We start from the raw sequence: 22,478 nt of genomic DNA on the forward strand, positions 1-22,478 counted from the left end.
CAAGATGCTCGCCGAAACTAACAGTCCGAGGCCAACGTTCTGATCGCCACAGAAGATTTTTTTTCCTTGCATGGAGCTAGCCGTTTAAACAGAAAAACAGGGGTAAAAAAGAAAATATACCCACCCCCAAACGTGCCTCCCCAGCGCCGCAGGGAGCCAACAGACAAGCTGGAGTTTAACAAACAGCAATACTCTTCGCACTCCTGAAAAGCAGGGCTGGACGCTCTCCGTGGTGCTGAAACGCTTCGCGGCTGCCTCTGTCCGTGGTACCTACAGACCCCTCTTTCCAGTTTCCCCTGGGGGCTTCCTCCGCGCCCCGGTTTTCCACCTCCTCTTAGCATCTGGATTATTTTTTCAATAGCACTCGCTGGTTTTGTAAGTGCCAATTTGAAACATTTTTGCCCCCATAACTCGTGGACTACAAAGCACAAGGACCTGAAAAATGTACAGCTTCAATACTCTTCGACTCTACCTTTGGGAGACCATTGTATTCTTCAGGTATGCAATTTTCTACTGACCACATCGCTATAATGGAAACGGGGGAAAGGAGCACTGAGGCTGACTCTGTCCGTGATCCCCTCATTTGTGGGGGAGGGGGCTGTTGTATACCGCTGCAATCGGGTCTTTCCATTCCCCGCTCCCCCACCCCACCCCGCCCGCAGGGTGTCTGGCTTGTGCGTGGAGGTCTGAGACAGTCGCTGCTCTGGCAGCTGTTTGCGGTTTTTTGTGATTTGTTTGTCCTTCCACCTGCTATACTCCCACCCCATCACTGGCCCCCAGCCCCTCTGCATATTGGCTCTCACTGGGCTGAGGACTTTAAGGGGAAGCTTTAGGAGTTACTCAGTTTAATTAGGACTGCATTCTCTCTAACCGCAGTGCCGAAAACCTCAGCTCTCCCGTCTGGGAGCCAAGTGACAACTAGCGGTGACGGGGAAGGTTGCACTAGAACTTGCTGGACACAGAACATTTTATTTTTTTCTCCTTTTTTGTTGTTGTTTTCTTTTTCTGCGGGTGGGGGGGCGGAGTGCTGAGATTTAGCGCTTGGAAACAATAGTGTTATGACCTCTGATTGTAAAGCCCTGAACTTGGGTGCAGAGTGGATCTACTTAGGAACAGATCCTGGGAAACATTTCCCTTTTGAAACTTTGACTCCCTCCTCTCACCCACTCACCTTTTCAAACTCTACTTTGTTATCTGCAGATCCTGAACCGTTGGACAATTCTTGTTTGTTTTGTTTGATTTATGTCTGTCCCTCAGTCTGGAGCTGAGTTCCCTCACCCGTTATCTCCCAGGTTAAGATTTTCTGCCCACAGGCTTAGCATTCTATGTTAGTACAAGTGAAAAGTGAAAAATCACCTCTTCAGGAAGCATTGAAATAGATAGTCCTTTTGTAAGTCGGTGAATCAGCCATCGTCAGAGGTGGTTATGATAAATTCCATTTATATGAATTGAAAAAAATTTTTCTTCTTCCATGACCCGCAGGAATCATTAATCTTCCTCATTTTAGATACCTGCCTCTCGTGTTTTACCATGGCATTGTATTAACAGCCATTTGAAAAACCCACTCTAGGTTATTTTTAAAAATAAGTAATCACCAAATATTATCCTCTCCCATCATAAACCAGCAACTAATTCTTGGTTTTCCTTTTAACATTGTAGAGAATTCTGCATATGAATTGTTGGTTTGACTAACCTGTCGATTGGTTTATTAAATGAATGACACCTCCCCCAGACCCCAGATTGTAAGGGTTTATATGTGAACCACTCTTCATATCTTTCTCTTGAGATAAAGAAAAGACCCCCTCCTTCCCTGAGATACCCAATGCTAAAGCTTCTAATCTCCAGTTCAAATAATTATTTGATAGGCCATAGTCCTGCCCACAGCTCAGAATGCAAATAGTCAGGGAGTCAGATAGAATCAAAAAAGTGCAACAATCCAGGGCCTTGTGAATTGTAGTGAAATGTAGCTACTTTATGGGGGAAAGGGCAGGAAGTATCCTCTTAACAGTATCAAATCCTTTCTTCTCTACATACATATAGAACTGTAAAATCCTGTGGAGGTGGGGTACTTGGTAACATTTGTATGCAAATTGGTTCTCTGTTTGGCTTACGGAGACAGAACTGAACCAGAAAAATTAAAGAGCAAATTAATAGGACCAAGCACATCACCCCCCATACACACGCCCGATTGCTTTTTTCCTCATGTTTGATTTTCTTCTCCCTGACATTGTCTTTCACAAAAGGGAGACACAGTTTAAAAGGTTTGCATTGTAATCATTTTGGTAACACTGTGAATCCACCATGCTAATTCTTTAAGTAAACTGGTGGTGGACCGTTAGGAAGCCTCACTCTACATCTTCTTCCCCTACGTGTGTCAAGGCATATCTAAACTACAAATGTGTATGGGATTCTGTGTTTATAAGGAAAGAAGAGTCATAACTCTGGAGAGCTGGGAAGAGATTGCTACTGTTGCACTTTCAAGATACAGGAATGGCTACATCATCTGAGGAGTAAATGTTGTTTCAGAAATGTTCTGAAACACAAAATAATAAAACTAGGAATTGAACTAGGGAAATACCCTCGGAAATTTTTCAGAGAGATGGGGGGGGTGTCAAAAGGAGGGAAAGTATTGTCTTTGTGTAATTGGCACTTTCATTTCTAACTCTCTCACTTTTTAAATTTTAGGTGAAAATGCAGAAGCATTAAAATCTGGGGACTCAATAGAATTGTATGTGGGGGTAAATGGAGAGGGGCAGCTCCCTAGCAGGTTCCATGTGAATAACCCTTTCTCCCCCAAGGGACAGGCAGGCACTCATGTTGGAAGGAGCCTGCCCAATCATCTCAGGCACCCAGGTACTCCTTAGATTAAATGATGCCAGCTGCTCACCTTGTTGGGGAAATCTGGGGGCTAGAAAAGGAAAGACCATCAATAATAGAAGTACCGCTGCATCAGTACCTAACCAGCAAAATGGCAACAATGACGGTACCACAAAACAACAATCGAAGTGAGCCAGAAATCTCAGATAGTGCCAACAGAGAGAACAAATCGAGGACTTAGACAGAGCTGAGGGGAGAGAGACATAGGGTTCTGGGAGGCACACAGCATTGCAGTGCTCCTCAACTGTGACCCCATAAGGAAAATGAGGTGATTTGGCTGAAGTTCCTGCTCTGGTATTTTAAAAGCCTATGGGTTCTAAAATTCCATGAGTGACATTCTAGGATTCAATAACCTAAATTTTGTCTCTTTATTTTCAGTTGGAGATGGGGCTTTATAACCAGACTGGTCAAAAATAATAGATATGGGTTTTGGTTTTTTTTTTATGGTAGAAGCACATTCCTTTCAAACATGCTTTTCAAGCCAAAGGGAACTTGCTTTGATTCCCAGAGCCTTTACAGTGCCTTATGGCTAGAGGGGCCCAGGAAGACCCCCAAATGTCTTATCTTATGAGTAATTCAAATAGACTCATAACATATAACGTGTTTCTCAGTCTCGGCCCTACTGACATTTTGAACAAGATCGTCTTTGTTAGGAGGGCTGTCCTGTGCATGTTCAGCAGTACTGTGGCCCAGCAGCAGCCCTCCACCCCGAGTCATGACAACCAAAAATGTCTCCAAACCGTGCCAAAAATCCTGCAGTAGGGGTTGGGGTGCAAAAATTATCTGCAGTTGACAACCACCACTATAGAATGACCAAATATTTAATCTTCTCTTTTGATATACTAATTATAATGAAGAAAAAAGTCTAGTTTCCTTAAGAAAATGCTCAAGAAATATACAAAGCACCCCCAACGAAGCAAAAAGAGGCAAAAAGAGACCTAGCTCATGCCTGCAAAGGGAATAAAGGTAGAGGAGATATACCAAGTCTAATCCATGGCTGGTTTCACCAGAAGATGATCAGCTTCTCTTTATGTGGCCACTTCCACCTGCCAGCCCAGTAGATGCTTCCTTGCACAGGGTTTTGTGCTGAATATGGCACATGTTTACTAAGAAAGGTCACTAAAACCTTGAAGGAAAGATGTTTCTATTCACACTCCGGTCAAAAGGAACATGGCAAATAGACTGCTTCATATCATCCTGGAAAACCAGGTGAATGAGTTTTCCTTTGAGGTGACCCATCTGGCTTCTCAGTCTCCAAGCTGCCCAAGGGGGGGTGGATGACCACCTCAATCTTTTCCTCCTGGAAGCGTAAATATATTTCCCCTCAAATTTTTCCTGCTGCATTTTGGGCACTGCAGAGTGTCTAGGAGCTTCTGAAATGGACCAAAGATTCTTTTCCTAAGGAAAGAAGTTTCCTGGGCAAGTTTGCACAGGGGCCAATCAAAATGTTGGTCTACCCTCTTCTGGGAGCTTAGGAAGCCTGAGTAGGAGAAAAGAAAGCATCGTGTTTTTTATTCCCAAGGACCCTAGGCTGGTAAACAGAGTTATGAATGGGCATGTAACTTCTGCATATTCACAAAACTGGTGATGACCTATCAGGGGATATATAGAATATTTATTCTTGAGGCCAACTTGTTATGAAAGAGATTGCAAACATGTGGCACAGTGGAGGGAGCAGTTGGGCTGTGATTTGAAAAGTCCCCGTTCTAAAGTCAGTGCTGCCCCCATCCTGCAGCATGGCTTTGACAAGACTTTGCGTCATGGGGACTCATTGTGCTCACCCATCAATTCAAATGACTGATTCCAACACCTCTAAGTTCCCTCCACCCTGGGATAAGGTCTTCAGAGGCCCATACCTACAAGGGCTCAAAATGAATCTGCTTCAATGCCAACACTGCTTCCCTTTCTTCACCAGGCATCTATTTATTACGTGTGGATGTGTCTGGTCCAAAACCAGGCACTCTGCGGAGGGGACACAGGTAAAAGATGCCAGAGTCCCCGTCCTTGCAGAAAAGGGAGACACTGCCCCCTTTAAAGCTACATTAAAAACCTTTTTCCTTCTTCAGGGGGCCCGCAGAGCTCCTCTCCAGACAGCCTGTGTACGCATCTTGCGACAGCATCACATTTATGTGGGCGTCATTAACTTTATTTCCTTCATCAGCTGGCAAAAGCCAGAATGATGTTTAAGATGGATGGCGTTGTCTCCCGCCTGGCCATCTTGATGCTGTTCTGCAGGTTTTCTGCTGCTTTAGGCAAAGAGGCCTTGGCCCAAAGGGCAGGAGACCCGGGATCCAGAATTTAGCTAGTCCCATGACCTTGAGAGGGTTATGTGACTTCTCTGGCCCTCAGTTTTCCCAGCTGTAAAATGAAGGGACTCGACAAATCACTCTCTCTAAAATCACTTTTAACTATGCCAGTTAAAGATTATCTTCTTCCAATCTCCTCCATGATAGAATAGTTTTGGTTACAAATACTGCTGCGTATTTCAATCATTCTAAGAAATAGCAACATTGCGTTATATCCGGGCTCAAAAATCTGAAAGAATTGAGAACCTTTTTAAGCAACTTCACTCTGGCGGGTTATCCCACCCTAGATAGTGATACCCTAGATTATTGACCAATCACATAAATATGTCTGTTTCCCCAGGAAGCACTTTGGATGATGAGAAAACATGGTGCTTGATCACGATCCCCATAGAGCTGAGCAGTAGCATGAGAAAGAGACCCAAAGTTGCTGTATTTACACCAGGGATTCTGTTTGGGTTTTTTCCTTCGCCATAAAAGCTATGTTTTTAAAATTTTGTTTGCCAAATCCCATTCATCATTAACTTATTTTCCCCATCTTTGTTATTCAGAGGTATACATAACTGCCAGAAATACTTAATGTTATGGTATAAGCGATGTCATCACACTGAGTTGACCTAAAAGAAAACAGAAGTAAAGACACGTGATGCTTTTTAGTGAGTCCATAGAGCTTTGTCAGAAGTAAATATGCAATTTGTTAGAGTCTCTGAAATGTTTAAGATGGATTCTGAATCCTCATTACTATTTCATGAACCCCCTAGATATCCAGGGACCCCCATTTGGGAAACATTAAATTTGATTTATTCTATATAGCTCCAAGAGAAGAACTAGAGCAAATTGATAGATAATTATTTTAATGTATACACACACATTCTAGTTCAATTCATTTGGAACTTCCTAGCAGACCTGCCAAGTGTTGCAATGGGCTGCCTCAGTGGTAGTAAGGGTCCCTGTCACTGGAGGTATGAAGTCAGAGAAATCCACCTCCCAGGAAGGCTGTAGAAGAAATTCAAGCTGCTTTTGTGCGTTGAGATTTATAATTTAGTGCATTAAAGTAAATGAATGCAGGTCAGAGACAATTCTTCACGATACTTCTATTCCCTCCTTTCCTGACCCCCAAATGACCATCCCATCCTTGTAAGCACTCTGGGTCATGCCATAAACACATTTTCATTCCTCTCTTTTCCTTCTTTAAAATGGATTGGTGACAGATAAAATGGGCAATGAACATGAGCATGTGTGCGCGTGCGCGTGCACACACATACAAGATGCAACAAAGGATTATGAAAAGGAAATCACCTGGTTATGTAAGAGGCTGGTATTAAGAAATGAGAAGGACCTCAAAATAAGAAAATGTCAGAGCCAGCCAGAAAGACCACTTAGAAAGTGCACTGGTCTCCAGACAAGTCCATAGACGTGGACAGTGTTCACAGGACCAGTGGCCGGTATGGCTGGATGCCTCTTAGCCCTGAACCCCTGCTGTCCCTCCTGAACCAACCCCGTCAAGCCTAACACACAACTGAAAACACCATGGGGCCAGCCAGCAAATTCATGTAGAAAGCACACTGGAAGGGAACAATGGCCTGAGATGCTGAGGAGAGGGGCTTAGCCCAGCGTCTCTGCTTCGTAACTCAAGCCCTGATGAGAGGTGCTGAGGCCCCAAAGCTTTTGAAACTCCTTATAAAGGATCCCTTTGTGGTTTTCTGAAGTTGATATTGTCCGAGTCTCCTGAGGCTAATTCAGTGCAATTAGATTACCACTCTCTGCCTTTGGATTCGGCTGTTTCTCAGTATCTGTTGCTAAATGAGTTTACCATCTTAACAGGGAGCCGCTGACAGTCATTAATCGCAGCCGTGAAATGGGCAGCGTTTTCTCTTGCCTTGCACACTGGGCAACCCACAGGCACCTAGGGAATAAGCCTCTGCTCCCTTCCTGGAGATTTCCCACCCGTTCACCCCCAGAGAATCACACATTCCTTCAGAGTGTTTTAAGTACCAACAGAATCGCGGAGACTTAGGCGGTTCTGTAATTCAGCAGCTCTCAAATCTAGCTGTAAGGGGTTTGCCACCGTACTAGACTACTGAATGAGAATCTCTCAGGAGGGGGACCCAGAAGCCTGTAATGTTAGCAAGAGTCTCTAAATCAGTGCTTTTCAAACTTCAGCGTGTATGAATCACCTAAGAATCTCACCGATGCTGATTCAGACTCAGGAGGTCTGGGGCGGGGCCAGAGAGTCTGCGCTTCTAACAGCCCCCAGGGGGTGCTGATGCTTCCTCGGACCAAAGGTTTGGGTAGTAGGGCTCTAAGTGACTCTGCCTGGGGACCTCTGACACAGATCAACCCTTTGATTCTGCAGATGCAGACAGGACAAATGACTTCCTTAAGGTTATAGAGTGAATGACGCAGCTCCCCAGGTCCTGCATAATTCTGTTCTCCCCCAAACTGATTTGCCTGCATGTCATCTCTAAGGGTTGTGTGCCTGCGACTCTGCCACTGCCCTTTCTTCCTTTGGCACTCTCACACGCTGTTCTCCCTCATAAGTACAGACACACACCTCAAGAAGTCTTCCTCAGAGAGCTATCCCCATTCCCAAACTGGTGGTTTGGGCCCCGGAGTTCTAGTGAAGCTGGGAACTCCGACCATGCGAAGCTGGGTAAGGAGAAAGGGCACTGAGGAATGGGCTATGAATCCCAGCCCTGTGGGGCCGAGGACACAGCGGTGAGAGTCTGCCGGGACCGATGGAGGAGGTAGATCATAGATCATGGTGTTCAGAAGAAGGAAATCTGTGGTTTATCGCTCCAAGGATAACCTCACTGACAGTCCCCCTGTGCACATTGCACTCTCAGCTCCACATAACTGGGGGCCCGTTTCGGACTCCCAGATGTTCAGAGAGTCTTGCCCCCTGCTCCCATCTGTCTGATCTCGGGACCACATCCTTCCTTCTTCTTTACCCCCTTCAACCTATTATCCTTTCCGCAAAGCACATTATTATCTTAGACATCAAATAAAGTAACCGCTATGATCTTTGGCCTTGGAGAGCTGCGTGTTTATTGCCGTGTGCTGTTCTGCAACACTGCCCGGCTCGGGGGGTGGCGGGGGTGGGGGGGATGCAGCATGGCCGCAGCAACCCTGGCGGCCAGGCTGACCTGCAGCACTCCCTTCCACGAGCGCTTGACACCTGATCGAGTGTTTCACACTCATGACCCCATATGAGCTTCCCAGTCTCCTTAAAAAATAGATACAAGACAGTGGCTGCTATCCCGATTTTAGAGTTGAGAAAACTGAGGTTTGGGGAAGTGACTTGCCTAAGACTATACATACAGAACACACACACACACACACACACACACACACTCCTAAAGCTGGTGGTCCGGTGAGCTGGTGCACTTCTCAGGCTAAGAGCGCCCCCTCCCCGCATTCTAGTGGGCCGCAGTGGGAGGATGGAAAGAAGCCTATGAGACAAGATCTGGGAATTCTCCATCAGGACTTTGGTCTAACAGCCATATTCTTCTGATTCCTAGCCAGATAGGTATTCCTTTCTCTGTTCTTGATCATTTTTAGTTATACAATATATGCATATATTCCTTTTTTAAAAATCTTATACTAGACTCCAGCCTAAAAATCCCCTTTGATAGGATCTCCAGATCCATCCCAGCTTTTGTGTCTTTAAGGGGTATTGTACTTGATAGTTCTTATTCATCTACTTAAGCGTGTATGTATATGGATACACACACGTGTGTTAACTATTGGAGTATACACATACTATCATTTTGAGGAATCTGTCTTGGAAGATTTGCCCGTGGAGGCACAGAGCTTCACCTCATTCTTTTAACTATCGCAGAGCATTTCATATTCCATATATCCCATCACTTTCCAGCCATCTCCCTACCGAGGGGCATTTACACTTTCTTCTAAGTCTTCCACTGACATCGGTGCGGCAATAGTCACAGTGCACCTACATCTTTGTGAACACGGGTGACGTTTTTCCAGGTGGATAACAAGAGCAAGAAATGGAATTGCTGAGGCACGGAGTCTGTGCATCTTTTACGCTAATAGATGCCGCAAGCTAATGTTCCTTTCTCCCTGAAGCTTCCCTTCTTCCTCCCTCATGATGCTCCTCTCAACCTGGGCTGCAACAATGCACTAATAATAGTTTTTACTATTTATTGAGCATTTATCGAATGTCAGGTCCTGTGCCTCGTCTCATAACCCCACAAAAATCCTTGGACATAAATACTATTCTATTCCCATTTATAGGTGATAAAACTGATGGCATAAAGAGGCTATGTCATTTGCCCAAGGTAAGACAACTAGTAAGAGGCAAAGTTGGGACTCAAAACCAGGTTGACTCTGGAGAACATTCTTTTAATTGCACTGATATTGTTATTCCAAGAAAGAACCAGGGAGGAGGAGAGAAGAGACAGAAGTGGATGAGGAAGACAGAGGTAGAAAGGAGATTAATTTCCCTCTCTAGATAACCAAGGACTAATCTCTTTTGGATGGTTCTAGATCATCAGGAAGTTAATATACATTGGTAAATAGATGTGAGTTTTCAATCTCCACGCTTCACACAGGAGGGGAATGGCACTGCCTCCCGCCCCCATCACAGACGGTTGTGGTGAGGGCTCGAAGGGCAGACCGGTCACTACAGTACCTTTCCTCTTCATCTCACCTGCCTTATGAACAAAAGTGCTCGATTTGAAGAGCTTCAAATGTTCTAGAGGACAATTTCTGCCTGGGCTGGGAGTCCAGAAAAAAAAGGTAGCATAATATATAGCCCATTAAAAAAAAAATTTTTTTTTTTAGAGAGAGAGAGTGTGTGTGTGAGCAGGGGCAGGGAGGAGTAGAGGGAGAGAGAGAATCTTAAGCAGGCTCCAAGCGCAGCACGCAGCCCGGTGAGGGGCTCCATCTCACAACGTTGAGATCATGACCTGAGCCAAAATCGAGAGTTAGATACTTAACTGACTGAGCCATCCAGGTGCCCCTAAAAATTTTTAATTGCCAGTCCTTAGTCCTCACACTAAAGCCTCACATCCTAACCCACAAACACACAAGACTGAGAATACGGTTTCCCTTTGTCTCCCAAAGGCAGGCAAGCTCCAGCGTTGGTGGTCTCGCCACGGGTTCCAGATCTGCCACTCCCGAAGCACGGCCAAAGGGCTTCTCAGAACATCTCTAATCCGAGAAACCACGCCCAGGCCTGCCGAGGGTGGCGGGAGCAGAATGGGGACAGGGAGCAAGGCCCGGGCCAGCTCTCCTGTGTAATCATGAGCGGCACTCCACACCTGGCCCGAGGGAAGCCCGAACAAGGATGTCTCAGACACCTGTTTTCAACAGCTCTCTGAGCGACACTAGAGACCTCTCCAAGTGTTTCCATAGCAGGCCTGCTACTACTAGAACAACAACTACAATACAAACAAAGTCTCCCAATATCAACTCTGGAAACAAAATGCTGGTTTGTTTACATTATTAGCATTTCAGGTTAGCTATAAAATATTTAAACCACATAGGGAAATGGGATTCAAACTAAAATCCACAGAAATCTTACCCCATGGGGCAAATCACTTAACAGTTTGATATTCAGCCTTCCAGATGATTTTAATAATGTAATGACAAAAACATGAGTGCTTACTATGTGCCTCACATCTTTCTACAAGCTATGTATTAAGTTACGTAAGCTCCAGAACAATCCTATAAAGCATCGTCCATCCCATTGTAGAGATGAGGTTACAGATGAGGAATCGGAGAGGGTAAGTCATTTTCCTCAGGTTACCCACCCTGGAAATGGCAGGGCTGGACTGAAATACAAGCAGTCTGGCTTCAGAGAGCCTTGAACCGCTGGGCTAGGTGAGCGAGCTGTTTCTGTTTTACAGAAATGGGATTATACGAAACACCATGACGTGCAACTTCCTTGTTTCACTCAGCAATATGTTGTCAGTGTGTGTGCAGATTTATCTCACCCGTCTGCTTTCATGGTGCCCCTCACTGAGCGTTCCAGGTTTCAGCAAGACAAAATTCCACTTGCCACCACACAGCCCGCGCCTCCGTGTCCAGCTCTTTCCTTTGCACAAACCAAATTCCAGCCCAAACTGAACTTCTCATTGTTCTCTATAGTAGGTGCATTATTCTCATCCCTGTACTGTTCTCACACTGTTCCCTATCTCTCCATAAACCCAGAAAAAACCCTCCCCTTCATTTCTGGCCTGAAAGGCAGAAACCAGCTCTGGATTCAAGCTCGTTGACTTTGAATCCTGCCTCAGTCACGTCCTTGCTGTATGATCTCGGCAGATCACTCATCTTAAAAACCAAAGATAAGAGCTTCACCAATAAGTCAACGAAGGGACTTTTCATGCACTTTTTCCGCACAGAGCATAAGCCCTTAACGAACCGCAATTTCTTCTCCATTCTCTGAGATCCTATCCCTGCCTCAGGGTCCAGCTCTAGCCTCACTTCCTCTGCAAGGCAGCCCCTGGACGCCCCCACCCCGCAACTGGCCATAGACTCTCCTTCCTAAATCCCCTTGGAGGTATAGGCTTGACTCTCTGCACTCAGGTCACTCACGGAGACCTCACGTGCATTTGGGTGCCCTACTTACTGCCCTACTGGACTGTAAGCCCTTCCAAGGCCAGGAACATGATGAAGCTTATGGGACATGTGGAAGGGGAACAAGAAGATTAAGACATACCCCCTGGCACTTCCCAGAGTTTGCAACTTGTTCTACTTCTTCCTCATACAGAGCATTGTCCCTGTGACCATGTGTATTAGGTATTCAGGGCCTATGAAGTTGAACTACTTGGTCCCCACAGGCCTGCTCCCCCATCGTCTTCTTACTGGCTCTGCAGAAGCCCAGGACCAGAAGGCTTCCAACCAGCCAACCCCAAAACACTGCCGTGTCTCACTGTGACCCTTTTCTGCTCCAAGACATGAGTCACAGTGAGAGTCAGCTGGACAGGGTAGCTCAGCCCTGGGTCAGTAGCCAGAGAGGTGAGCTGCTCAGCTTCATCCTTGCTGTCTGGCTGAGCATGTTCAAACTCTGGGCCTTTCAACGCACCTGCACCATCACAGATAAAGCTGCTTCCCACCACGACCTAGGTCTAAAGAGAGGCCCCTCCCAGAGGGCAAGGCAATCTTCCTACAGTGGTTTTTAGTTGGGCAGGAAGCATGAACTTCATTAGAGATCATTTTCTTGGTGTGACCTAAAACATTCAGCAGAAAAGAGAAACTCTTGACAGGGGCCAAGAAAAGACTGCATCATCTCTAGAGAAAAGGGGCTTGGAGGACTTCGTTGACGATCCCTTGGAATATAAAAAGCCATGCTTCCTGGAAAAGAGGGTGACAAGTTTCAATCAAAGGTGTAACCCCCACCCTGCCTCAAGATTGCACGCCCTGAAGATGAGAACAGGATTTTCCTCCCCCTGCAATTCCTGTTCTGACTTTGTAACTGAGTCTCGGTTCTTCCATCCCTATGATAAGACTGGACTGTGTAAAGACTATAGGTCTTTCCAGCTGTCATTGCATAATTCTTGAATTAAGTTGGCTCACAGAAGACCCAACAGGTAAAAACTCTGATGAATCAGTCAGATACATTCCGGAATCCAGGTTATACCACTTAATTGACACTTGTAGGTCCTGGACAAAGACTGTTCTTAAGATTCCTAAGCCTCAGTTTTCCTCATCTGTAAAATGGCAATCATTAGTATCCACCCCCCTACCCCCCAAAAATCACCCTAAGTTTTCAATAGGAGAAGGTGTACAGAGTGTTAGCCATACACATGGCACAAAGAAATTGTGCAAAGCAGGAAAACCATGAGGACTATTATTAAAAGGGGATATGTGCGGAGCATTTTGGGAGCATCAAGAAGAGTCTGTTTAACTCTGCCCTGAGGTGGGGAGACAGCACAAAGTTGAAGGAGCCAGGACACTTCAACTGGGCCACAAAGAATGACTAATTTACCCGGTGGCAATGAGTGCCAAGAGAGAATGTTGCAAACAGAGGGGGAAGGCTTGCAGAACAAGCAAGCTGGAGGATGGGGAGGTCAAGGACACTGGCGGGGCCAGCCATCCACTGTCACCCAGGCTCAGCCTAGTTCTGCTCTGCCCTGTTCCCTCCCAATGGGCCTTTTACCAACTGGAAGCCCACCTGAGAGTGGACAATTTGCTCATTGCGCCCAAAATATTTATTGAATTCCTACTATAAGGCAGTAATTGTTCTAAGTTCTGGGGACAGACACAGTGATGAACAGAACAGATGTAGTCCCTGCTCTCATACAGCTTAACTTCTAGAGGGGTCTACAAATAAACAAGTTGGGAAACCATGTATTTTCAGGTCATGGACACCACTACAAACCCAGGAAATCCGATGATGGGACAGAGACTGCTCCACTGGAGCCCACCCCGGGCTGCCTACGCTTGCGCATGCACACATCATCTCCCTTAAGACTTATATCATGGGTGGGGGGGCCCTGGGTGGTTCAGATGGTTAAGTATCCGACTCTTGACTTCAGCTCCGGTCATGATCTCAGGGTCATGAGATCGAGCTCTGCATTGGGCTCTGCACTTGGTGGAAATTCTCTCCCTCCCTCTCCCTCTGCCCCTCGCCCAACCCATGCTTGCTCGCTCTCTCTCTAAAATAAATAAATAAAATCTTACCAAAAAAAGACTTATCGTAGGGAGATGGGCAGGTGAGGAAAGTCCCTTTCTTTTTACTGATGAGGAAACTGAAATCCTGAGAGGAGAAATGATTCATCCAAACTCTCATGGCCAAGAAGCGCCACAGGCAGGTGACCTCATTCCATGCAGAAAAGTAAAAAATATCCAGGACAAAAGATTAAAATGGAGGGGGAATGTGGAGAGCAAGTAGCAAAACAGGATGTACAGTAAAATCTCATTTCTATTTTTTTAATGTTTTATTGTTTTTCTATGGGGAAAAAGAAGTCTAGAGAAATGGACCCAAAACTGTTTATAGTTGTTTTATCTCTTAAGAATGAGACTATGGGGGACTTTTATTTCCTACATTAAATATTTTGGAATGCTTGAATGTTTCACAATATATATTACTTTTAAAGCTGAAAAAATAGATTTTTTTCAAAAGAGGGTGTCAGATAGCATGGGAACACAATCAAATGTGGACCCCACCTAAATAAAAGAACATGCACCAGCTAGGGAAAAGAGACATTTGGGGAGGTCTGAACCAGTGCCCCACTGATTGGTTTCTCCAAGTAAAAATGAGCATAGAGGCTAAGACTGTGTGGTGTGTTTGGAGGAATTTTCTGAGCAAATGGAAGTCACTGTGCTAGACGTGAGATGTCATTGGAAAGCGGAAGGCCAGATTTATGTTATATATACTTGGGTTTTTAGAACAAGTGATGGATGTATTTTTATTAGGGTAAAGGAAGCCCTACCCAATCCTTTTTGTAATTTCATAAAATCTTGGTCATTAAAAAAAAGTTAGAGTTGGAAAGAATCATCTGACCCAATCCTTTCAGTTCCCAGGGGGAACAGAGACCAGAGGGAAAGGGATTTGTTGAAAGTCAGCAGTGAATTCATGCTCAGCCCAGACAAGGACTGAGGACTCCAGGTCTCTTATCACCACGACAGTTTTCCTTAAACCTAAAGATTGTTCCTCTGGTAGTGTGCAAGACAAATTTCAATGGTACAGAATAATTTTCCTTTATTTTACTTATCATGAATTTTATTTTACTGGGTACTGGAATTTACCAATTTCATTGTAATACTAGTAATCTCTGTTAAGCTAAAAAATCAAATTAAGGGTAAATTAAGTAATAGTATATGAACTGGGCAAAATTTGTCATATGATATATAGGCAATTTGGGTTTGAAGAATGCTGTACTCTACCATCCCGTCTTAGACACTGCCATTGGATTGAACGGAAAATACCAGAAGGACTTGTGAAACTCAGTTTTGAGCAAAGCTTAACTGTACCTCTAAGTCTCAAATGGCTTCTCAGTGTGAGTCACGGACATGGGCTGCTCTATGAACTCAAATAGTTGGACGAAAAATGGTACATTTGGGTAAAAAGTAGGCACATTCACAAATAGAGCACAGTGGGGACAAGATCACCAACAAGTATCTATTGAAACTATATTCGTAGTTTTCTGTTCCCTTCTCATGTTAAAAGATGTGACTCCCAATCCTTTGCCTATGAACAGAAATTCCTCTAAATAATATTTATAATATTATCAGATAACATGTATTTAGAATCTACTATATGCCAGAAACTTTTCTGAAAGTTCCATATGCTTAACCATTTGGTCTTTAAAGCAACTCAATGAAGTACGTCCTCGTATCATCCCCATTTTGTGGCTGATGCCAGCTTGTGCCAAAGCAGTGACTTTATCATCTGGGACACCTTAAGGCCAACCCCGTTCAAAGTCTTCATAGGCTGAAAGACGTGCACAGACCTCACATCCAGAGATGTGCTGGGGCAGAGTGGAGGGAGTAGAGTCTCTAAGGAAGAAAATGGAGAGACTCACCCCAAATCACAGCCCTTCCTAGTGAGGAAATTAGGTGGGGAGGACTTGACGATACACTTCCTTCAGTTCTGCCACCCAAAGTCCTGATTTCCTTTCCATCTGTCACCATGGATTCATGAGGAGACGAAAGAGAATAAGAAATAATATGGGGCAAGACATAACGAGGGGGGGACAAGATGAGGGGGTAGAGAAAAGGGGAGACAAGCAGAGTAATCAAGAGGGAAGCGTCTCCTCTGGGTTCAGCCAAGACCATTCTGTGTGAGTCTCCCGCCCTCTCAGGACCCCAGTATTCTCCTGTGTAAAATGGGTGGGTGGACTGGACTAGCTGACTTTTAAGGTCTCTCTCAGCTCCGTCATTCTAGGATTCAGAAACAACAGAAGGAGAAGGAAGGAAGTGGATGATGAGAAGGGGAGAGAGGTACAGGCGGAAAGAGGTAAATGCTAAGGAGGAAGGATGAACCGGGGAGGAAACCAGAGGAGAAAGAAAAGGTATTTCCCAAATCAGCTGGAGTCTGCCTTCTTGTTCAAAGAGAAGAATGACCAAGAATTACAGCAATAAAAGCTTTACCCTTGGGCAGTCAGCTCCATGCCTCCTCCTAGTGGGGGCCATGGCTGAGTGTGGCGGGGGCCAGGGCTGATGTCTGAGGAACAGGGGCCCGAAACAGCCCTGGGAGGCTGGCAGGGAATGCCTGGTTCTCCCTGGCTAGGAAGGAGGGCAGCCCCTCCTCCTCCGGGCCTGATGACAGACAACAATGATTAGCATATTCCCAGGTCTAAGGATGTCCTGGGAAAACTAGAGGCCATGCCCAAGGGAGCTAGAGCCGCAACACTGTCCCACTGTGCCTGCAAGGATGTCATCCTGGGAGCCACCTGACAGAGATAAGCCCAGGCCCGCAAGAGATCTTCCAAGGTCATCTTCTCCAACCTCCTGCCTTTAAGCATCCCTTCTCTAATAGTCCTGTGCAAGGGAGTTAGCACAAGTGACACTCAGTCCTGTTCTCCAGTTTTCAGAATTGTCTGAGCCGTCCCAGACCTTGAGGCGCTTGAAGACAAAGACAGTACCTCGGACTGATGGAGTATGCCCTTAATGTACAGGGCACAGTGCTGGGCACACAGTGGGCTCTCTGATAATTGATCAGTAGGTGAAATGTCTCTCTTCTCTCTCCCAATAATACCTACTCTGTTGTTTAACGTTTCCATCTAAACATTCTTCCTTTTGTTTATTCCACTGCCCCTGTTTCAAAGTCCAACTTGTCATTTTCCCGAGAGGACAGAGACTGGCAGATACGGGCCTCTGTACAAGTGAGGGAGAATACCCATTCTGCAGGTGACATCGCAGAATCCAGTCTTGACCCCGGGGAAAACGACAATAGACAGTGGCACTATGTAAATGAGAACTACAGGTGCAAAAGAAAAGACCAGAGATAATTGTTCACTTAACATACAATGAGCAACTTTTGTATGCCAGGTTCTTGGCTAAGAAATTGATCTGAATCTTTTATTCTTCCCAACAATCCTAAAATTAGAATCAAGCATTCCTAGCTTACAGAAGAAGCAACTGAGGCTCAGATATGTTAAGCAACTCTCAAGGTCATCAAGCAAGTAGTAAGATCACAGTTCTAGTCCACTCTCGGCTGACTCATCCTTACAGCACGTCGCTCAGGATTCCGCCTAATCCGTGAACACTTTCAGCAACAAGGAACACACCACCTCCTGATGCTGCCCCTTCCATTACTGGGGAACCCTCCTGGTCAATCCGTTCTTTCCTCCCATGTATCAGGCAGCCCCCCCCCCCTCCCCGCAACTCTCTTAAAGTCCCCTCTGCCTTCCCTGGTCGCCTGGCACAAATCATTGGGCTGGAAAAGGTACCTCAGTTATGGAATCAGAAAAATCTGTTTCTAGTCCCACCTACCACCTACCAGCCATGTCACTTTCAACCAAGGCGTTTTTGCCATCTTCTACCATCTGCGCCTCGGGTCTCTTCATCTGTGCAACAGGAACACACATATATTTCTCATCTAGTGTCTGGGAGAGGGAAAAATAAATAATATTTGCACGGGGCTGAACTCAGTGCCTGGCAAACAGTAAATATTCAAGAACGTTATTTTACAGATTCCCTCTTCCCCACGACAACCCGACAGAGATTTGTAAAAAATGATCTCCCTGCCTAAATCTTCACTGAGCCAAACACCCACAGAGTCTTTAATTATTCCTTACAGGTCAATTTCAAGTTTGTTTACCAGCCCAGTTGTTCCTTTCTGGACCTGCTCCAACCTGTTAATGTTCCTCTTAAAATGCAGGGCTTACACCAGAACATAATAAATTAGCCAAGATTTGAAGCACAGCCCACATCCCTTATTTCCTGCCATACCTGCCTCTCTTAGCCTTTCTATTTTTCTGAAGTTCTTCAGAATTATTAGGTGTAAGCTAGACTGGCATAGAACTTGAGTGAAGAATGTTTGAATCTCACAAAGACTTTAATTTTTATTTGTAATAATAGCGAATAGGCCGAGTGGTTTCTGTGTGTTGGGTACCACATCAGTATCTGGGATGAATTTTGTCCTCAACCCCCAACAATCCCAGAAGCACATTTTTGCTCCATGGCCTTCTTTTTCTGATAAAGAAATAGATTTGAAGAGGCTAAATGAATTGCCCAAGATCACACAGCTGTGTGACAGATTTGAGCCTGCTACGCCATCCCCCCTCTCAAACCAAGTATTTACTATATCTAAGTACTTTCAGGGATAAAAAATTGGATATGATGCAGGCAGAAGACATAGGGAGGGGAAATTTAATATATAAAAAGAAATGTCTGGCATCTGCAACATTGGACTTCTGAACTACACTGTCACAAAGGTCTCTCTTTCTCCCCTGTAGCACACGCCGATGTCTGTGGGTTCTTGGGCAATCTGAATTAATGGAGAAAAAGGAAAAGATAATGTGGTCATCTCTCTTAACTTTCACTGTCCCACCATTTCCTTCAACCCTTGCCCCAAGCAGACTCCACATTATAAAGAATTTTCAATGAGGAGCCTGCTGGTCCTGGCGTTGGAGGAAATGGGAGCTCCTTTGCACTGGTTTAGTTGTTCTGCCTTAGAAATAGTCATACTCTTTGACTCAGCAATTTTGCTTCTAGGACATGAACAGAGGTTTGTGACCAAGGGAGGTTTTCACAGCATCATTTATAATAGCTAAAAATTGAAAATAATACAAATGCCTATCAGGAGAGGGATAGCTAAGTGAATGCTAATACAGCCACACATTGGCCTAGGCAGTCATTTATAATCGTGTTTCTAAAGGTTTAATAACAAGAGAAAAATGCTCATTCAGAATCATCAGTTAAAAAAAAAAAAGGAAGGAAACAAAACCAATTTATAATCTACAGAGGCAAAAAGAAAACCCAGAAGAAATTTACTAATATGGTAACAGTAGGTATCTAGATGATGGGATTTCCAGGAGGGTTTTATTTTTTTTCTTTGAATTTTTCTTCTTTTATTTTTTTCATTGTATTTTTCCAATGTGCATTTATTGTTTTAATTGTCAGAGGAAAATGTTATTTTTTTTAAAAGGGCTATAAGAGTCTGGTCTGAGGGCAGCCAGCCAGCTTGTGAGGAACAGTTTTTGCCACCGGACAGTTTCCATCTGTGCAGCAGCAGTTACTACTCTGTTACCATCAGATCATCTTAATCCTATTGATTGAAATGCCAGAGTAATGCTATTCATTCACTACCTACCCGATAAATTACCAGGAGCACAGGAGAAGGATCCCCCAGAGAGCTCCTGGAGGTGTGGCAGCGGGTGGTCCTTGAGCATCCAAGCGCAAAGCCCAAAGAAAGCTCTAGAAGCCCATCTATTTATCCCTCATCAAAGAGCCTAGATCCACCAATTGTCTCTGAATCAATACAAAATGTATTGGGCATTCATGATGTGCCGAGAACCAAACCAAGCACTACAAAAGACTGACTTACTCGTTACAACAACCCCATGAGCGGCAACTTCTATCACCCCCATCTACAGATGCAGAAACAGAGAGAGGATAAGTGGCGTGTCCAAGGCCGCACAGCTAGGAAATGGCAGAGCCTGAGTCTGATGGCAGAGTCTATGAAGCATGCCCGGGTTCCAGGCCAGAAGGGCGTTCTTACTTGGGTAGCACCTTATGCTTTCTTCAACATGGTTTCAAATAGTCATTCGAAAGTTAGCACAGAAGGTATCTACACCCTACGGATGAGGAAACGGATGCTTAAATATGGTAAAGGGCTAGCTCAAGGTCACACAAGAAGAAACAGGTGGGAGTCAAACGGGGATTTCTGATTCCACAGCAGCAGTTTGCCCTGTCCCCCGGGCTATTTCTCTCTGCCTCTGACACCTGCAGCAAGAAGCAGAAGGCAAAGGAATTTGGCCCCCTGGGTAGTCCCCCTATGAGTTATGAAGAGGGGGTCCTGCTGGAGGATCCCACAGGGTAGAAAGGAAAGAAACCCCGGAAAGAAAAGAAAGACGCAGCCTTGACCCTGCATTCCTTCTGCCATTAGCCCTCCTTCATCCTCAAACCAGGAAGGGGCGCCTGGTCATTCCCTCATCGTCCATCTGTCTTCCTTTTGTCTCATTGCGTCCCGCAGGTTTCACTGACACGTCTTCCCCTGAATTCTCCTCAGGCAGTGTTTCTCACAGAGGCTTACACTAAACCACAGAGGAATGGAAAGTCAACACGATGCACAGTCCAGTTGAGTGAGCTGTTGTAACACCTGTGAACAGCTGCTCCAAAACCTGGGCCCAAATTCCACCTCAGTCACAGCCACGTACCAATTCTGCCATCAGAGCACCTTGATGAGGTCATGTAAGCTCTCCAAGCCTTCGTTTCCTTACCTGTAAAATGGAGGAGAAAGTGGTCCTATCTCATAGAGTCGCTGGGTGGCTTAGGAAGCATAGACGTGAAAGTTCTCGGCTCAGTATGTGGCACCTAGAACGTGTTCGAGCACAAATGGCAATTGCTAGCGTTGTCAGCTCACCTAACCTCTGAGTCCGTTTCTTTCTCTCTAAGATGGCGGTGATCCACCCTACTGATTTTGTAATATCAGAATATATGGTCATTAACTTATATCAGGTGTTCAATAAATGCCTCTTTTTTTTAAATGCACAAGATGACCAGGTCCATAATTCTATGACTCCTCTCCCTTTGGTCTTCCCCAAGACTTTGGAACCCGCTGAGTGAGAAAAAGAAGTTCCACCCCAGTGAGCACAGCCGCAGCTCTCTGTCTTAGAGGATTCAAGGGAAGGAACAAGGGCTATTTAGAGAAGTATTAGAGCTCTGGGGCTTCTGGAAAACTCTGTATTTACATACAAATACCCACCTCAGCTAAACCCACCCCTCTCAACTCATAGTTAAGTGTCCTCTTTCTGAAGCCCCAGCACTCAGTTGATTAATGGCAGCTTCACATTTGAATCCAAGTTGCTCTTTCTACAATTTAAGGTCATCCTTCCTCCAAGCCCAGCGAGGATGGTTTATTTTCTCAACATCCTCCTTTGAAATCAGTCTCCTGGATGCCTGAGGGCCACACACATCCAGGCTCCCCTCATGAAAACCTGTTTTCTCTGGGATAAATAGCCCTTTTTGTTGATGCACTTCCTACGGCTCCACTGCAACGTGGCTTACTTTCCACTGCGGGCCTGAGCTGGTAGAGACTCGGGAAGGAAAAGTGACATGTTTTTTCCAATAGGCCCAGGTATTCAAACACTCACGTGTCTTCATGTAGGCCTTCCTACATGTTTGGCAGTAGGAAGTTTGGGAGTTCGCGCAAAGTGAGGGCTAAGGCATATTCACTACTGACGCAGTTAAGGGAGAAGTGCGCAGGGTCAGGTCTACCTGGGAAAGTTATTTAACCTCTGTGAACCTCAGTTTCCTCATCAGTAAAATGGAAATTATGACTCCCCAACCCATAGGATTATATTAAGGACTAAATATTGAAACCTACTACTTTATAACTACTCAACATGGGCCTGCAGTTATAACTATATCATTCATATTTTGCTCAGTCACCTGGTACAACCTCTGACTTCTAGTAGGCACTGCTTAGATAGTTTGGGATAAATAAGTACACAAATGAACGATAAATTAATCCTAACTCAAAGGAGATGTGGAGGACCTCAAAGTGCCCAGGGAATGAAAAAGGCTGACTTCCCTCTGAGGGGAAAGAGCGTGTTTCCGCAGCATCTGTAAAAGCACGGGGTCTTCGGCCGGTCAAACAACACCGGCAGTTGGTAAAGGCAGGTTGTATTTTAAAGATGAGTCCACTGAGATGGAAAAATTAAATGGAAGTCAAGCTAATGCCAGAGAAATTCCGAGAAACAACTTAATGAACAGCCAAGAAGGGTTCGCCCATCCCCTTTCTGTCTTTTGGGAAGGGCCAAATTGTCAGGATGACCCAGACCACATCTGAGATCCTGGTCACATTATGACTCTGCCAGCAGAGGCCCTGAGCAGCTCTCTCAGCCTTCCGGTGGGGCCTCCAGGCCATCACCTGCACACGGAGATGCTGTCATGGGTGTGGGACAAGGAGCAAATGTAGCGACTGATTTGGAAGTGCCATATACACGGAAAGCGTTATCTGTCTGAAAGTGATCAACATACTGTTCTCAACCCATACTTCCCGATTCCCAGAGTTCCAGGAATACCCACCAGTAGGTCCAAGAGTCATGCCGGCAGTTTATCATGAACCATAGTGGCTCCTCAGAGGGACTTTGCAATCACTGTCACTTGGAAGAGTCAACAGAGTGTAGCAGTTAATAGCGTGGGCTTCACAGGCCAGCT

At 45.3% G+C, this 22,478-nt stretch overlaps 1 protein-coding gene across 2 annotated transcripts in view; it reads left to right on the top strand.

The window, feature by feature from the left end:
* Positions 1–442: 442 nt before the first annotated feature.
* Positions 443–22,478, top strand: part of GLRA1 (glycine receptor alpha 1) — a gene marked incomplete at both ends in the record, with an annotated part of 80,080 nt that continues 58,044 nt past the window's right edge. For both annotated transcript variants that reach the window (XM_080804661.1, XM_080804662.1), the window contains one exon: positions 443–498. In XM_080804661.1, the coding sequence (XP_080660787.1) occupies positions 443–498 (56 nt within the window). The remainder of the gene's footprint in view (positions 499–22,478) is intronic.

Source organism: Martes martes (assembly GCF_963455335.1).
Source record: "Martes martes genome assembly, chromosome: 5".
In the NCBI taxonomy this organism is placed as follows: Eukaryota; Metazoa; Chordata; class Mammalia; order Carnivora; family Mustelidae; genus Martes; species Martes martes.